This window comes from Uranotaenia lowii, chromosome 1, assembly GCF_029784155.1.
Source record: "Uranotaenia lowii strain MFRU-FL chromosome 1, ASM2978415v1, whole genome shotgun sequence".
Classification (NCBI taxonomy): Eukaryota; Metazoa; Arthropoda; class Insecta; order Diptera; family Culicidae; genus Uranotaenia; species Uranotaenia lowii.
In genome coordinates this window covers 113,305,944-113,324,499 of record NC_073691.1, presented here as the reverse complement: position 1 = coordinate 113,324,499, position 18,556 = coordinate 113,305,944, and the positions used below count along the sequence as shown (strand labels likewise).

Here is an 18,556-nt window from a genome sequence, read left to right as displayed (position 1 = left end):
CTAGAGAATTGAACCGCTGCTCTCTAGGTTGCAATGAAACTCACCAGCCTCTCGACCAATCCAGCAATAGCTAATTGCCACTGTAATGATTAGTATTTAAACTTAATGTCATTTGAGATGATTGAGTGGGTTGGTCAATTGAAGGAACCTTATTTCGTTCAAAGGACTTTCAGTACACAATATGAATCATAACAAAAATTCGCATCATCAAGAATTTATTCGAATATCTTATTTAACATTTATAAGAAAAATTCGAAAAAATCTTGAATTCCATTTGTATATATCAGTACAGATATAAACAAAACAAATACCATGACAAGAAATTGACAGACATTTTTGACATGTCGCTTAGAATTCCCATATAGGTTCTTTAAAACACCTTCAAGTACCTTAATGGTGCGCTTTAGAATGTTACGCGAACGTTATCGACCTTCTTGAAAAACATTTTTGACATGTCGCTTAGAATTCCCATATAGGTTCTTTAAAACACCTTCAAGTATCTTAATGGTGCGCTTTAGAATGTTACGCGAACGTTATCGACCTTCTTGAAAAACATTTTTGACATGTCGCTTAGATTTCCCATATAGGTTCTTTAAAACACCTTCAAGTATCTTAATGGTGCGTTTTGGAATGTTACGCAAACGTTATCGACCTTCTTGAAAGAAGTTCCATTAAATGCGCTTAGAAGTTCCGTTATCGGTAGTATTAACCTTTCAAAGGGCGATGTAAGTTCCTGAGTAACTTTTAGGCGACAAGAGTCACCTGAAGTTCCCGTAATACATTTTTTCAGCCAAATGTGAACTTCGGAGTTCGGAGTTAAGTAAAAACGCGACTTTTGGTTGCTTGGGATATCATTTCAACCAACTTTTATTTCACTCAATCGTTATTTTTAACACATTATACACTGTTCTATCAGATTCCTCCGAGCTCGCAGATGCTGTCACTGATCCAAGTTCCTGTTTCATCACTTTACATCCTCCGGTAGGACCAATTGCGGGTCTGGTTTTTTCGCCTATGGAAAGAAAAACATCAACATCAAAACATGATTGGAAATGTTTTCAAAATTTCTTACCATTGCATTGCCTCCAGTCTCAGTTTCAGCAGTGCATTGTCGATGAAAAATTGAGCAGGCGGATGCCTTTCCGCTCTTTGATGCGATGAAACCAAATAAACCTGGCCGCCACCGGTGCCACCACATCCGCGTCGAACTTACCGGAGTCCCCCCCCATAGTCGATTCGTGGAGCAAATCTATCGAATTTGTATGATGCACAGTTGAACAAAAAGCTCTGTGTTGTTCCTCCGTTCGTCAGATAAAAACGTTTGCCGAGCGTTTCGTTCCTCGGGTTCCTCGCGGTGATTCGACACTCGGCAGTAATCATGGATGCCAGATGAAAAGTTTTTTCAATCCTCTAATCAATAAGACAAATTTCACCAATATTTAATTATTCTAATTCAGCTGGCCATAAAGAAGAGGAGAAGAAGAAGAATTATTCTAAATGATTTGAAATTTTCAATAACACAGTTGGTGATAATTAATTGATTAATAAATTAATTCAAATAGCAATGAATGAATAACCATCAAACATTTGCTGTTTAGTACTTTGTAACAAGTTGTTATTTGCAATTAGCATGTTGTTTTAGTTTTCAACTTTTTGTTTGATGTTTGTTAAGTATTTTTTTACTTAATGGACGTTCTTGTGTATAGCACAATTGATTGAACAGTCCGCTGCGGAGGAAATGCGGTCACTTAAATAATACACGAAAACATAAAAGTTTTATTTGTGTTGTTGATAAAGTTAACAATATTTTAGAACTTCCAAGAAGTTCTTTAATGTTGTTGAAAATTGTTTAATGTTGCCAAAAACTGAAGAATGGTTCATTGAAATGTGATAATTTATAACGGGTTTAAACGATAAATTAAAAGAATATCTTAAATATAATTTATAAAGGATATTATAGTTAGTAATACTAATTTCAATCCTATTGCGCTATCTTAAGTGTTTGTCTTCATTAATGAATTTTCTTTTATAAATTGACTTACATAAAAACATGTTTTTAAACCATTGAAAATGTAATCCACATTCAATTTTTTTTGCGAATTTGAAAAAAAATGGTACTGGAATCACTGCCGCAGCCATACTTGCAGAGAGAACATGAATGAACAATTTGAAGGACGGTTCATCTTATTTGTGTAGCATAAGCATGAACAACATTAAGTGTAGATGTCTGTGTGACAGATTTCAATTTATCTCACAAATACAAAGAATTTCGACCGTTGAATTGTCAGTTAGCTGCCATAAATACACGTTTAAAAAAAGTCAGGTAGAATAATAATTGACTGGGTTATTTTGGTTTTCAACAAGAACTTTAAAAATGGTTAAAATTCAATAGTTCATTCTGGTTAAAAAACAACAATTATCAATAGGTGTGTTCAACAGAACTCAATCGAAATCAATTGAAATGGATTGACAGTTGATCAGCTGTTTTTCCAATTGACTTCGATCGATTTCTATCAGGCTGCTGAATGAACAGCCAGGCACTAATACTAACGCGCTGCTTTTGCTGTCATTTTCTTATACAGCTGTGTACTTGGAGATTTCTGGCTTTATTTAATAATGAAAATTATAATAGCAATCGTCTGTTACTGTACTCCCGCATAAATCACTATTATACAATAACGATTTCCATTATCTTCTTCCTAAGACACACTAAAGATTAGCTTTATAGTTTTGGATTATTGATGTACGATTAAGGTAGTCTTTTTTCCATGAAATGGAATCGTTTGGACGCACTTTACGATACAGCGAACGGGTCGTTAAGTAGAGTAACCATTCATTTTTTTTGCTTTTTTCTACTCGTTCTAAAACGGTTTGATCATTCGTGTTATCTTTATTTAATGATTCTCTCATAAAAAGGCAACGATAGAGCATATCGTCACCCAATAATGAAAAGATTCAAACCTAATTTGGGGATTTGTTAATTTTATAAATTGCAATTGGATTTCCAGAAAAAATAAAAAAAAAAGGTTTAATGTACTTTTATTCATTTTATTTCACATAGAGTTTATTATTCTTCTAAAATGAATGTTGGTTAATCGCCGCGATTATAAATGAAATGATCAAAAAAACAAACCTTCCGCGGATGTTTGCAGGAACAGCTTCCGGATGTTCCATCGCTGCAGCACCTACGAACTTCAGCCTGCTGCTGCAGCACCGCCGAACCTTTCTTAATGCGCGGCTGCTACAGTGGTCGGCGGGTTTGTGATGCTTTTCTTTGCATTGATGCTGTCTCCGGAAGAAAAAGTTTCTCCGGATCTTTCCTCCAGCCTGTGCATGAGAATAAAAAAAAAAGATAATTTCAGTTTCCCACTATGAATACTATTTTATTTTACTTACCCTCATATATCCTTCTTTGAAGCCTTCGTTTTCCGGTTCCAGTTTCGTAACTGGACGAATCCTACAGTAAAATTTGCCCGACATCATCCGGAAGAAACTTTTTTTTTTTTCAAAGTTCGACCGCGTGTTGATTTGACAGCGAAGAAGTGTGTGCGTGTTGCTAAAATACTCAATTAATTCTGAAGACCATTAATTGTATCTTTCTGAAATAGTTCTCTATCATTTGATTGCGTTGCAAAATTTATCATTTTGTTCCTAAGAATATTCATCGTATCTTTCGGGAATAATATTTTATACGTTCAAGCAAAGGCACATTTAGCCAAGATGCAATATTGAACGTTACTATTAATGTAATCAGAATAGAATGATACTGAAGATTCTGCGTACAGTATTGGCTCATGCGGGCTGTTGTTCTTACTTGATTAAATGGAAAAAAACCGAAAAAACCCTTTTTTTTATTGATTTATCGATTCTTAATAAACATGACACCAGCCCGACGGCCCTGCCCCAAGTCATTAGCGGCACTGAACGAAGCCCTTTGCACTGCATGGCATCTCCTAGAAGTTGCGGGATCTGGCCACAAAGGAGGTGCAGGGCCAAATCAACGACCCGAATGTGACAATTGTGGGACTTTCCTAACAGTCGAACACATATAAGCTGTTGTAAACTGGGGTAGCACGGATACAAAGAATAAATAACACGTAGTTACTAAACACTACATATTAAAAAGGACGATTTATTGACGAGATAAAATACGTCGCGACTAAACGTTTACAGAACAAAACATAAAGTGATTGGTTGTTGTTGTTGTATTCTACCCGCTGGTTGGCGCGTCGATCGGCTGACAGATAGGTTGCCAGCAGTGAGCCCAGCGGTATTGTTTGTAGGGTGTTTCACGCCCTAACATCTCCTCCCTTAATACAGCCGGTGCAGGTTGAACCGAATCGGCGGTCTTCTGGTCCGCGAAGAACGACGAGGCACCTGCACAGCTGTTCGTTGACCTCTACTGGGTCAGCAGAGCTTGATGATGATGGAGAAGGAGACGTTGAGAGAGAGACGGGACATCGGTGAAATATTTGGAGATTATTGGAACCGAACTTCTCCCCTCTCGAATGTCTCGAAATGGTTCAGCCTTGCTGTGCGATTGTGCTGTGGTGAAGTGCTGGATGCTGAATTTTTGAAACGTGGTGCTGCCTCAAATGACTCCGACGATGTGGATGGTTTGGCACTCTGGTTGCAAAAAGAAGAAATCGGCACCGACCAGAGCCCAAAAGCGTCGAGCAAATCGATACCGAACACGTTGAACGATTTGTCGACCACGTGAAATGTCCCACGGCGCTGCTGGCCATTGACGTTGACGTCACACTGGAACTTGAAAAGGAGCTGGAGGGGGGCACCAGAAGCCGTAGATGCATTACGTACTGCAGGGGTGGTGGAAGGCTTCCCGATTTTCTCCCACACACGCTTCGATACCACACTGATGTCGGATCCAGTGTCCAACTGCAGTTGCACTTCAGCACCGTTAATATCAGCTTGAACAAATTTTCGTTTTTGTTGCACTGCATTCACTTTCACTGCATTCGCCCGAAAAGTTTTATTTTGTTTCTTGTGATAGGGCTTTGCACTTTTGTTTTCGGATAAACAATAACCTTCACGGTGTCCGTTGTTGCCACAATCACTACACTTGTGGTCCTTGTACGGGCACTCACGAGTGTAGTGCATTGCGCCGCACTTCCAACAAGGGGTTGGGGGAATGTTTTTGGGGGAATTCACTTTTTTCGGAGAACTTTTGGAAATTTGTTTCCGATTATAGTTCCGCTCCACGAACTGCACTGCTGATGCTGGTGGCCCGGATGTTCCCTCGATCATAGCAGTGTCTCTCTTCAGACACATCAGCCGCTGGCAGTCTTCAGAAAGCTGCTCCAGGGTCACGTCGTTCCGGTCCTCGATTTTTGCCAACAGTCTAGTACGCACCTCTGCATCACACTCCGCTTTCATGCCGCAAACAAATAATAAACATTTGAACTGCTCCTCCGTCAATTTACTCAGCTCAAAATCGACCGCGTTCTTGTTTACACGGCATGAAAACGAAACGTAATCTTCGGTGGACTTTTTCGTTGTCTGCAGGCAACGATACCGCTTGCTGATGAGCGATTCAGCAGCACCAAACAGGATCCCCAATTTCCGAACTGTTTCATCGAATTGGTAGTCCTTCGGTAGCTTCGGAAGAATGAAGTTGACGTACCGTTCATGTTCGGCGGAACCCATCTTCCGGAGAAGCAAACGCACTTTTGCCTCGCTGTCGAGCCGGGAAGCGTCTTGCTCGAACAGGTCCTTGTACCGCGCGTACCAAGTCACGAACGTAATGTTGTTGTCCGGGTCGTACCGGAACTCCTTAATGTGATGCGACAGTGAATCTAAAATCACTTCTGGGTTTGATGGAATTTGCACACTAATTGATGACAGCGTACGGAGGAACATATCCTGCTGCTGCCGCATGAATTCCTGCTGCTGTTGCAGCATTTGTGTCGCAAATGCTTGCTGCTGTTGGAGGAGCTGGGAGAGAAGTGCGTCGGTAGTTGGTGAAAACTGGTGCGATGATTGCTGCTGCTGCTGCTGTTGCTGCTGCTGCTGCTGTTGCTGCTGCTGCCCGGGGAACTGAAGAGTAAGTCCCGTCGGTGGCTGTTGACCGAACTGTGTGGGGCGAATGAAAAGCTGCTGCATGCCAGCTGGGTGAAGCTGCTGTCCACTGGGGAGCCCGCTGATGGTCCCATTTGATCCAGCGGATTGATCCGAAATTGGATTAGGATCACTTGAATTCATCACACACCGACGTCTTTTCCGCGTGGGAAACGTAATTACGCGATAATTAAGTGAATTCCGCGATAATCACTTGACCGACTCGTCGCCACTGTTGTAAACTGGGGTAGCACGGATACAAAGAGATAAATAACACGTAGTTACTAAACACTACATATTAAAAAGGACGATTTATTGACGAGATAAAATACGTCGCGACTAAACGTTTACAGAACAAAACATAAAGTGATTGGTTGTTGTTGTTGTATTCTACCCGCTGGTTGGCGCGTCGATCGGCTGACAGATAGGCTGCCAGCAGTCAGGATAGCTAGATTCTGTAGGTATGCTACTCCGTTGCTTGCATATGTATTAGTAGGCCAACCAAAAAATAGTTATAGAAATTCCACAAAAATGTATGGAATTTTTTTAAACTATGGGTTTTCTAGAAAAACTACTAATTTTAAAATTCTGCAAAAAATATAAAAATGTTAACCAATGTATTTACAATTCATTAAGCGCTTATGCGGTTGAAAAACATAACTTTTACGTGGATTTTTTATTGAGTTAAAAAAATTGCTTTTTGCTAAATTCCTAATAACTGATTGTTTTTAAACTTTGTTGGACCTAAAATAAAGTAGCATTCATGACAAGTTGCAACAAGTCATTTTTTAGCATATCTTTACAACTATATTTGCAAAAATGCTTTACGAAATTCGAATGTTTTGCAGAAATACTGCTAAATTTCCAAAAAAAAACTGTCTCGTAGTCAGAATATTGAAAGCATTAGAACATAAATTTTACTAATTTCAACACATGTTATTTCAAAGAATGCGACTGTATACTTATTAGAACAATAACCCAACAAACATTTTTTGCTGAACAACCGCTGAAACATTGTTTAGTTCTAATTTTAAATCAGCTATCTTGCTGAAAGAAGGTAACCCAAATTCAGAGAGAAGCTGCTGTTCAGCCCTTAAACATCGAGATCTGGAGAAATTAATCAGCGAAGATGACATGAAACCACATGAAACGTCAATTGACGGAGCAACAAAAAAAAAACAAAAATAATGTTGACCGATGTATGTCCGATGTTTGACTGCTAATTTTCCCCTCCCGTGTTATTTTTTCTTCATTTGAACTTGTCTCGAACTTTGAACCTACGACTTGTTGGTCTCATGCCGCAGAAGGCAGAACCAACCATGCATTCTGCGAAGGAACAGAAAAGTGTCGCTCTTAAGCGACCAAAATATTTCTCAACCAAGGTCAATTTCATATGAAGAAATTGAAATTGCTACGAGAATAAAATGTTAATTTCCCGGCAAGGTCATTTTATCATGCAAAATGAGAAATTTCGAATCATTAGACGATTCAAAAGATAATCATATTGATTTGTCATGAATAACAAAATGTTTGGTATTGCTGAAAGACGCTTTCGAAGCTACCCTTGTACAGCTGACGGCTGTCAAATTTGAAGGTGTCAAAAATGGTTGGACAAAGGCTGAACGAGTTATTCTTCAGCCAATTTTCCCCTACTTTCTATTGGCTGAAATAAAACTTCCTTATACGCTGAAACAGCGCTGAAATATTTCTTTCTTCAGCCAGAAAGCTGAAACAGCAATCAGCACCTCAAAACAGCATACGATCAGAGAATTGGCGTTTTTAATCAGCAAAAATGTTTGTTGGGAAGACCTCGCAATTTTCCATAAATTGTAATTTTGTTTCAAATCCCATACATAACGTTCGAAATTCCATAACTATTTTTGACCCTGCGTTTACACGGCTCTGTCGATTGAGGTTAAGCGCAATGTTTTACCTTCTTCTCTACCTATCTTGGCCAGCAGTGAGCCCAGCGGTATTGTTTGTAGGGTGTTTCACGCCCTAACATAAGCGGAATGTCCTATCTACGAGCATCAACGAATTGCAAATGATCTACCCAACGGAGTGCAAACATATTAGCAAACGAACAAGGAATGGAAGACAAATTATTGGAATTTTTAAGAACAACGGAACTATTTAAGTGTATTTGATTTATGATTTTATTGATAGTTATTTAATTTTCTTTGCTCTTTCTATCTAAAAGAGGCGAATGAATTAAAAATTTAAACCAACAAACAAACAAAACTGCCAAACACTTTTCCAACACTTCACCACCGAATCAGCATGAATGTCGCAGCACCACAGCCTCAACATGACTGCCACAGCACCAACGAATCAGCATGGCTAGCACAGCACCATTGACTCAGCACAGCACCATTGACTCAGCACAGCACCACCGACTCAGCACAGCACCACCGACTCAGCACAGCACCACCGACTCAGCACAGCACCACCGACCCAGCACAGCACCTCGATTCAGCACAGTACCACCTCAGCATGGCTAGCACAGCACCACCGATTCAGCACGACAGGCACTGCACCACCGACTCAGCTAACTCGCACAGCACCGACTCCAGCACCCGACAAAAAAACACCAAAGAAACAATCAAAATTAGTCACAACAAACCAAACCAGCTGTTTTGACAGTAAGCAACTGCATGTGTGTTAGTGTAATTGAAACCGATGGAAACCAGGGGGATGGCAAGTGGGTTCTTCTTGCGAACAAGAATCTTTTTCTTTTTTTCTATCTATCGGGAAAAACGTTTATGGTGTTTTCCTATCAAAGCAGTACGGAGTTGATAAAGTCAAAATTTCAACCAATAAGGAACCAGAGCGATTGTTGTGTTAGTGTGCAATCATTCATATTTATCTAGGATTTGACATTTAGTCCGGGTCCTTGACAGCAAAACGTCAGGTTTGTTATGGGCCCAGAAAATCGTGGGCCCGCACGCTCATTTTTTTTTAACCATTTATGGTTGAAAAGTAACCATTTTTTGGTTTTTGCTGGAGAACTATCAATTTGGTTATTTTTTAACGATATTTCTCGCTTAATTTTAACCACGGTTTAAGTTCTTTAGCATTTACCACAACTATGGTTAAATTCATCTCTGTAATGAAAACTCTTCGGCGCCATTATGGAAGTTGTAAATGTTATTGTTGGTCGCGTTTTGTTGTTTTGCCAGAGAAAAAAATTGAATTTCAAGTATTTAAACATAAAAAGAAAATAAAAAGATACTGTGGCCTTATTCGGAAACTCGCGCTCTCTTTAAAGGTAGGTATTTTTTCTGAATCTATTTTAAATTGCTACTGGATGCATTTTTGGTTTTTTTTATAGAACTTCAGCAGTTTTTCAAACCAAATATGTTGAAATTCACTTTTCATTTCTATTTTCAACAGGTCCTATCACTTGGTCTGGGACACTGGCCTGAAGGATCGTATAGGATCTCTCATCATGAGAGTAATAAGTCGATATTTCCTAAGTTTTGTGCAAATTCATTTACTCCACGGTGAAACCGCGAATAATCCGTATCTGAGTTAAGTACCACTAGGAAAATCAACACCAGCAAAAGCTGCAGTGAATCGCCCTCAAGAGCTCTTCCGCTTCTTAAGGCCGGATGCTCTCGATTAGTACTGCTATAATATTCGATACCAGCAGTGTCCTGGAAGCTGCAGTCTGATCAGTCTGAATATGGGTGATGAAGTTTTTAGCACTTTTTAGGACCACACAGCGTGTTGACCCAAATTTTTCCCACCATCGGGAACAGGACGATGCGAATGGCTCCAAGTGACAAGAATGGGCGCGGTGTTTATCTGATCGATTTTAGTTTACCGAAATTCAGACTGGAAGGATTCCTGATAGAAGCTAAATTTTTGGGCTTGTGACACTGGCCTGAAGCAGCCGTAGGATGAGGTAAACAAGAAAAAAAATTAGATGCAGAAAGCTATCAGAGGTTAACGGCAATGTAGAGGTAATTTATTTATTTTCCTCCCCCACAGGGTTTACCTGCCATCTATGCCTGGTAATGTTTGCTCGTTCCAAGAAATGGCTGGCGACGTAGAGGATTCGTAATCGTGTTTGGATCCGGTTTCGCTTAGCGATACTTCGTGCCGTAGTCGGTTTCCCATCATCTGGTGACCCCAAATTAAATCATATGGGAAACGAATTCGAAATCCTAGCCCGTAAACCGGCTTCCACTGCTACGGATTTCTAGATGCGTGGAATAAACAATGTTACCGATTGGACGGACGGTTTCCACATATAATAGTTGATTCCCGTTTTACTACTAACACACCACCGTTGAGAGCAGTATAATGCTGTCCATAGATACGGCAGTTTCTATCGATGCCAATGAAAAAGTACACAAAAATAAAAAATCTGCTCTCAAACCCGCAGTAATTTTTTTTTCTAGTTAAGAAAATCTCAATTCTAGCATTTTTAAGAACAAATTAATCTGCTTTCTTTCTATTTGGCGATACGGTTAAAAATTAACCGTTTTTCAACTTCTCCGCATTAATTTCTTGCGGTTAAAAAGTAACCATATTTCCACTTCTCAAGAGAAGTCAAAAAATGACTTCTATGGAAAAAACCAAAAAATCACTTAACGCGGAAAGGTGTGAAAATGGTTACTTTTTAACGATAATTGGTTAATAAATTTCTAGCGTGCGTAATTTTGATGGTTGTCAAATTCAATGACAAACACGGTAACCAAAGTTAGTCAATTCTGTATAAAAATCCATACAGATTCGAGAAAAGTGTCTCCACTTAGTTTTATGTTTGGGCGCTTTACACAGAGCGTGAGCAAAAAGCTTTTACACATTCGAAAGCTTTCAGCCAGTTAGTCAATTCTGTATATTTTGACATGGGGATGCCCATGCATTTTGAAAATTTCATCGCAAAAGTAAAGTTGATTAGATATCTTCTAAAAAAAATAATTCTCTTTCACAAAATATTTCTTTATTTCAAACAATTACATAATTAAAGGCAAGCTTAAACTTCTTAGTTCTGAAATTCTTTTCATCAATTCAAAAGCCGACATCGAAGTTCCAAATAATAGACCTGTTTTCTTAAGGATTATCGCTATCACCGGATTTACCCTTTCGGAACCAAACCGGAATGGGTTATATGGACACATGGCCACCATCGTGTTCCGCCTGGAAGGTGCTCCCCATGAGGCGTCCCCGGCAAGCTAATGGGGAACTATAATGAATTACGGGGAGACAAGGCTCAGCACAAGTTCTTCACCGACGACATCGCGACCTCGGACCGATAGATCCTCCAGTGCCGTTCACTGAACTAAGCACTCTGCTCACCCAGGTTCTCTATTCGGAAATCGGAAAATGGAAATAAAAAAAATTATGAGTTTTAAAATATTTCTTGAGGATATTTCATATTTTTGTTCCTAAACAAAGCAAAAAAATTAGATCCAGCCATGAGCATGTGCTGGAACAAAAAATTGTCATGATATTTAAACTCGAATAAATATAACTTTTCTATCTGTAGGTCATGAACCAAAATACTATAATACAACATATAAATTCAATTCGAAGTAAGATACTGTAAATCAATTTCATTATCGAATTCGAATTACTGTTAGATTTCTTCTATTAATTTCCAGATCTTATCAACAACAATAAATAGTGGTAAAAGTGCTAAGGAATTGAATACCTATCTTATTTGTGAGCATTACAATTGGATTAATTCGTGGTTTTTTCTACCGCGTCGAATCAGTCACTGCACCTTCCAGCCTTTCTCTTGAAGGGTAACGACCTAATAGGAATCTGCAAACAGATAAAAGATACATAAATTGTACTGATCAACTACCATAGTTATTTGCTGCAGTTTCACTTCCTGCGTGCCCATAATTGCATTGGATTTCATGACGCTGCACCAGTGAAAAAAAAATAGAAATTAAATAAGGTTTAATCCTTTTTTGCACGCAACTATACGACGAGAACTTACATCTTTCGTCGCTTTTGACAATCAATAAGATTGATCTATTGACTATTTCGAGCCGGTCAGGTCAGGTTGGCCAGTACAACTCCAGTCGATACAGTCTCGTTTGAACTACGGTACGTTGCACATCGTGTGTGTGAGCTGAATCGAAATCTAATTTATTTTTCTTCTCTCCTTCCACACGCTATTGTCGAGCGGTGCAATGACCCACAACGATACACCAAGGTCATCGAAAAATGAAGTTCGAGTGCGGAAATATCACGAAAATTATGCTGGGCCATATCTCGTTATGGCTGAAACAAATGTCGGAAATATATCTGCTGCGAAGATTGCTAAAAGTCTGGTGAAGAAATTTGGTGACGATTTTATACGTGCTATGCCGGTTTCTAAAACCAAAATGAAAATTTTGATGCGATCGAGGGATGCTGCTAATGAAATAGCAGGCATCGGTACCTCAAATGAAGTGCGTTTTTTTATCCCCCAACGGCTGGTGGAGTGCCTTGGGGTAGCCTATATTGAGCCGGATATTTGTGATGAAGAATTGAAGTTTGCTAATGCGTACGATAAACGCAAGTCGAATCAAGTTGATAACCCGGAGATAGTTCATGCTCGTCGTGTGCTTAGAAAATTAGCTGATGATAAAGAGGAAGCCCTGTTTACGGTGATTTTTACTTTCGCTGGGCAGAGTTTACCTACTCACATCGAGTTGAATAGAGTGCTTTATTCTGTTAAGCAGTACATTTATCCTGTCCGCCAGTGTGGTAACTGCTGGCGCTTGGGACATGATAAAAAAGGATGTAAGAGTGCTAAACGCTGTAACCAATGCTTGGAGCAAGTGGGCGGCGAAGATCATGCATGTGAAAATAGTGAGCCCCAGTGCGTTAACTGTTTGGGCTCCCATCGGGCCAATGATCACAAGCTTTGTCCGAAAATAATTCAAAAAAAGAAAACCGATAAAGAGCGGCGCGACACTTTTTCACAAGGACGTGTCGATTGGTTTTGTGGAACAACTTCAAATGAATCATCAAACTCACTAACTATCATCTCCCAACCAACAACAAAATCCACCGTGGCAGTTGCTTGCCAAACAAGTAATGTTGACAAGAATGGGTCTAATCCTTCCAGCAAACGTCGTCATAATGTCGATTCGGACGATGAGCTTCCCCAACTTGAAGTTAACATTTCTGACGGGGTTTGCGATTCGATCCGATCGACGATTGAATCTACTGAGGTCATCGATATCGTTGCAGAGGCTCTGGAAGTTCCTGAGGAAGATGTTGAAACTCGACAAAAAATTCAACAAATGGTTTTGGAGAGAATTTCGGATGTTGTAAGTGATAAAATGAAAGGATATTTTGCTAATCTCAGATTATGAAAAACACCACACCGAGCACTTTAACAGCCACCGTTCCTCTGCAATGTCTACAATGGAATTGTAGAGGGATAAATAGTAAACGCTCATCTTTAATCCAGCTCATAAATACACACAATATCAATATTTCGCTTTTGAGTGAAACACATCTCGACAATCACACAAACTTTAGTCTACCGCAGCACACCATTTTTCGTAAAGATCACAGACGAAACTCGATGGGCGTAGCCATCGCGATTCGTTCAGAACTGAATCCCGTAGCATTTCCTATTGCACTGTCAGCGGATATTCAAGCCGTTGCCTGCCAGATCAAATACATCTCCGGGTTGATCACTATTGTATCTGTGTACATACACCCGCAAGCCAACATATCGCAGACTCAGTTTGATAATTTTTTATCAACCGTTCCGAAACCGTGCATCATTGGAGGAGACTTTAACGCAAAACATCACCTATGGGGAAGCGATCATGGAAACACACGTGGAGACCGTCTTCATCAAGCCATCGAAACATCTCATCTCGTCATTCTCAACAATGGTCAGCCAACTAGGTTTGATGTAAACCGGTCGTGGGGCGCAATTGATATCACGCTGGTTTCTTCGAGCCTTAGTTTGTGCTTCGACTGGGAGGTTTTGGATTCACCAAATGGAAGCGATCATTTTCCGATAGTTTTTCATTCGAGTACTACATGCGCGATGAAATTCTACTCTGGAATCAATGTTCGGAAAATCGACTGGGAACGTTTTACCGGAAGCCTCGAGGAATCATTCGTCGAAAATGGAGAACCGGATAGCTTTGATGTCTTCTTTGAGCTGATTTGGCAAGCACTGCGCAGATCCTGTCCATCAGTAAACTCGAACCACACTCGCCGAATACCGCAACCCTATTGGGACGAAGAGCTAACAGAAGCGAAGAAAGCCACCAGAGTTGCTTTCCGCGCTTGGAAACGAGAGCTGTCAACCGAAGCTTACGAAGGGTACGCTAATACAGAACGAAGGTTCAGAAATTTGGTACGCGAGAAGAAGAGGAAAAGTTGGCAACATTTTTGTGATAGTTGTGATAGTTCTACGTCCCTCACAACCTTATGGAGGATGGCTAGAAGATTCAAAGGGCGCGGAGAGCCATCAAAAAACCTTAGAATTTCGGACAATTTGGCCAACGATGTTTTGGACAAGTTGGCTCCCTCATCTGCCAAAAATCCACCCCCGGCTTTTCTACAATGTTCGTGTTGCCCTCAAACTGGTTTACCATTCTCAGTATCGGATATTCAAGCAGTTTTAAAAATCGGTAAAGATTCGGCTCCTGGTTTGGATGGTGTTCCATATTCCGTCATAAATCATCTCCCATGGGCGGCGCTTAGTCAGTTGCGAAAAATCTATTGCCAAATTTTTGCTTCAGGAAGAATTCCGGAAAGCTGGAAAACCTTTAAAATTGTACCGATTCCTAAAAGTGGTCATGATCCGATTTCTCCTTCTGCTGTTCGCCCAATCGCGTTAGCTTCATGTTTTCGCAAAGTGTATGAACTCATAATCAAAGATCGACTAGAACATTTCATCGAAAACAACAACTTATTCCCTTCAGCTATCAACGGTTTTAGGAAAGGACGAGGAACAATGGATGCGTTGTTTCCCCTGATTAATGAAGCTTCTTTAGCTTTGAAAAGAAGAGAGCATGTGGTGATATGTAGCCTCGATATCAAAGCCGCCTACGACAACGTGGAAATTAATGTTCTGGTCCGCGAATTACGCTCATTAACAGTCCCTGAATGCCTAGTAAGAAGTATCTTCCATCTTTTTGAAGAAAGGAATTTGTGCATTTCAAATGGATTAGATTCAATATCTAGGACAACGTGGAAAGGCCTTCCTCAGGGATCTCCACTAAGTCCGTTATGCTTTAATGTTGTGATCAGTGGATTGATCAACAGTGTCCCTCCTGATGTGATAACCGTAAATTACGCCGATGACACAACAATTGCTGTAAGAGGAACCTCGCTGCACGGTAATTTTAAATTATTCAGAGACTGATTTGATTTGGTTCAGGAGTCGCACCATCTATGAAGAAAAAAACAACTGAATTGATATCCTTCAAAATTTTGAGTTATTTTTCTTCAGCGGTAGCGGAATTTTTTGACAAAGCGAAGACGCACACTATTTAACATGAGAATGAATGAAAACAACTCAGTGTTTTTAAAACGAAAGCTGATTGAATATCGACGGGTAACGTTTTAAAATTATTTTTATTTGTTTGTATCTATCAAACTAATTCTTCCGCGGCGCACCCTATCTCCACTGCAGTTCCGGCTGAACAGCAGACCGGACGCTCTTCAAGACCAAGTAATTTATCGGGAAATCCGTCTTTTCGTGAGACGGCAAGTGCTCGTTGCTGATCACTAACTTCGGCAAAGCTATTTCGACGGTGAGATTTGAAAATTTAAGCATTTTTTTTTTATTTCCAGCAATTTCTTATCTAGTTTTTCCTCTACAGATCTATTCCCGGCGGTTTCTTAAAATTGTACATGAGTTCAGAATAACCTCTGCCGCTAAGATCGGTGGACCTTCCGCTATTTTTTAGATGATGATATTCGACTAAATACATGGACATCAGCAGCATACCATAAAATGCCGCTTCAGAAAGGCACGGCGACAGGTATGTTATATGAGTAATATTTGTGTTTTTTGTGTGTAAATATCTATTTTCTTCAGGTTGGTTTCCACCGGATGATACAAATCGGACACACATTGAATAGCGGATTTCTCAGTGGATTCATGCCTACCAGAATCACCTCACCCTCTAGTATTTCTTCGAAAATTCCGAGCATCAGTGTTTCATCGATCGCATCTATATTACAAGCGGAACGATCAATTTGCTACAATGCCCGGATCGTTGATTTGCCACAAAACTTGTGCCGATTCTCGTAATCCGTGTCGTAACACGATTAAATAAGTTAACAGTTCTCGACCTGGATCATCCGAATCATGCCCGATTTTTGGATAAAGAAACCAAAGAACATCTTCATTTTTATCAAGGTACGAGCTCCAAATTTATAGTATTTTTGATGTTTTGCAATCATTGCACCAATCTCTGCAAGTTATTGGTTGCCAAAATAATGTATCCATTTAATAAATTCCCCCGCAAAAAATTACAAACCGATACACAGTAGACAAAATCCCAAACAGCCTCGAAATGTTCCGAAGCGACTCGATTCCTTGGTTGGCAAGGCGAAGCTTCACTGTCAGCCGGAATGGGAGTCCGAAGCGTGCCTGCTGTGTCCCTGGTATCCGATAATACCTTGAATCAGGCGGTAAGTATTCTTTTCAATCTTTACAATCTTCATGAAAACAAATAATAAATATCATTCATTTCTCCTAGCAGTGTGACTTTGAGACGGAACATTACTGACGAACCGCGGAGGTGTTCTGAAACCGACCATCAGTTCCCAAAAGAAAAACCGACAGAACCATCCGTACGAACAGTGGAAAGTACATCAACCCACGTAGTTCGGCAGGCACATCAACCAGCGGAAGGGTCTTCAGAGAGCCTTCATTAGCGATACTTTTGCTATCTCGGATAACCCAAAGATTTTTTTCCTTATTAGATTTGATCTTTTAAGTAAACATTTTGACCAGTCAGGATGAGTCAAGCTCGGAAGAATCTCCCACCCGATTCCCTGCAGCATCGCCCTAGACATTGAATTGTCGGGCCCATCAACGCTAGTTTGAATGCCAAGAAGAACCCAATTGGGACAGTATTGGGGGTGGTAGAGCTGGTTCCAGTAGTCATTCAGAAATGGAATTTCGACTTTTTTGTTGCTCCCTTGGTTCCTTGTGAAGAATGGCAATTTGCATAATGTAGATTTGTGAGTAATGTGTGTTTAAAAATAAGTACGAAAAAAATCAGAACGCTAACACTCCGTTTTTTCTTTGCTTACAGAAACAAACCAGTTATGCAGATGAAAAGTTCAATCATCCAGCTGCACCAGCGGCTGAAGTTGAATTATGAATCGCGTGGGGGTAGTAACCATAATGCCGATCGTCTCATGATTAGGAAACGGGATTGCTCAGACGATTACGGCAATAGAGAGGATGGCAATATCCCAGATTATAAGGACCTCATGCCACCACCGAGCGAAGAACCAGCATCGAGAAACTAAAGTTTAACGAAAATTACTCACCGCTGCAGGGTTGGCGGCTATATTGCCGTTTTATTATATCGATGTTGACGTACGACATTTCTTTCCTGATTTCTACTGGAAAAAGTATTTCATTTCTCTGTAGATTATTTGGTGTCTACATGGATCATTCGTATCATGCCCGTGTTTCAGTTCTTGAAAAAAATCCTCGGTAAGTTTTGTTTAGTTTTTTTTATCATAATTATTAAACATATTTTTTCATATCCAGATCGCAATGACTGTATCGGTAGGAAAACGGACAAATATTCGTGAAAACAAATCGTTATTCACATCTTATTGGATTGTTCCGAAGTTGGAGGCGGTAGTTTCAAGCTGGCCAGAATCAACCTACACCGCATCTGGTGGAATTGAACCTTACCGAATTTTGCGTAGATTTTCGCTACTAGGATTGGTGGATGTTCCGGCTGAGCAGCAGACTCCTCGGGACGCTCCCCTGTACACCATCGGAAATTAAGCTTGTTGGCAGGAGGGCAATATGCTCCTCGCCAACAGCAGAAAATGCTTGTTGCCACTCACCAAGAATTAGAGTGTTCCTCAAGATCGAGTGTTGGATTTATCAAAAATGATCCCCCGGGTGCTGTTGCTCAACACCCAGACTTCGGTTTATGTCTGGAAATTGAAATAAACATAGTTTTCTAAAATTCGTTCCATTTGATTTTATTTATCCGAAATTTCTATTTATTTCTTTAAAAAAATATAATCCCTTTCGAAACCGTGTCAAAATTTAAAAAAAATCTGAGTTGTTTTGGCTCAGACCTTTCAAACGCTTCTTTAAAATGCCTGATTGAAAACAACTCAGAATTCGCGAAAACCCCTACAAATCATTTCTGAGTTTTGACGTTCTAATCAAAATTTGAGTTTTCCCAGTTTTGGCGCATTTTGAATTGTTTTCCTTCAAATCTGAGTCACGGAGAATTACAGTGTGGAGCATAGTTGCGAATCTCTCCAAAGGGCAGTGGATATAGTTGTG

General features: G+C 40.0%; 1 protein-coding gene and 3 long non-coding RNA genes across 4 annotated transcripts; 1 reads left to right on the top strand and 3 right to left on the bottom strand.

Annotated features, from left to right (window-relative positions):
- Positions 1-851: 851 nt before the first annotated feature.
- On the bottom strand, positions 852-1,359 carry LOC129740367 (uncharacterized). The gene is made up of 2 exons (XR_008736213.1): positions 1,073-1,359; positions 852-1,012 (listed from the first exon to the last, which is right to left on the bottom strand). It is a non-coding gene; the product is annotated as an uncharacterized LOC129740367 (long non-coding RNA).
- Positions 1,360-4,479: 3,120 nt separating this feature from the next.
- On the bottom strand, positions 4,480-5,919 carry LOC129737822 (uncharacterized protein K02A2.6-like). The gene has a single exon (XM_055728983.1). The coding sequence runs from the start codon at positions 5,917-5,919 to the stop codon at positions 4,480-4,482; it is 1,440 nt and encodes a 479-aa protein (XP_055584958.1).
- Positions 5,920-10,853: 4,934 nt separating this feature from the next.
- LOC129738912 (uncharacterized) lies at positions 10,854-12,122 on the bottom strand. Its single transcript, XR_008735678.1, has 3 exons — positions 12,032-12,122; positions 11,738-11,850; positions 10,854-11,391 (listed from the first exon to the last, which is right to left on the bottom strand). It is a non-coding gene; the product is annotated as an uncharacterized LOC129738912 (long non-coding RNA).
- A 4,997-nt stretch (positions 12,123-17,119) lies between these two features.
- On the top strand, positions 17,120-18,071 carry LOC129738913 (uncharacterized). The gene is made up of 3 exons (XR_008735679.1): positions 17,120-17,253; positions 17,328-17,737; positions 17,795-18,071. It is a non-coding gene; the product is annotated as an uncharacterized LOC129738913 (long non-coding RNA).
- Positions 18,072-18,556: the final 485 nt, after the last annotated feature.

Coding starts and splice junctions, on each gene's coding strand:
- LOC129737822 (XM_055728983.1), bottom strand. CDS start 5,919: ATGCTGCAACAGCAGCAGGAATTCATGCGGCAGCAGCAGGATATGTTC.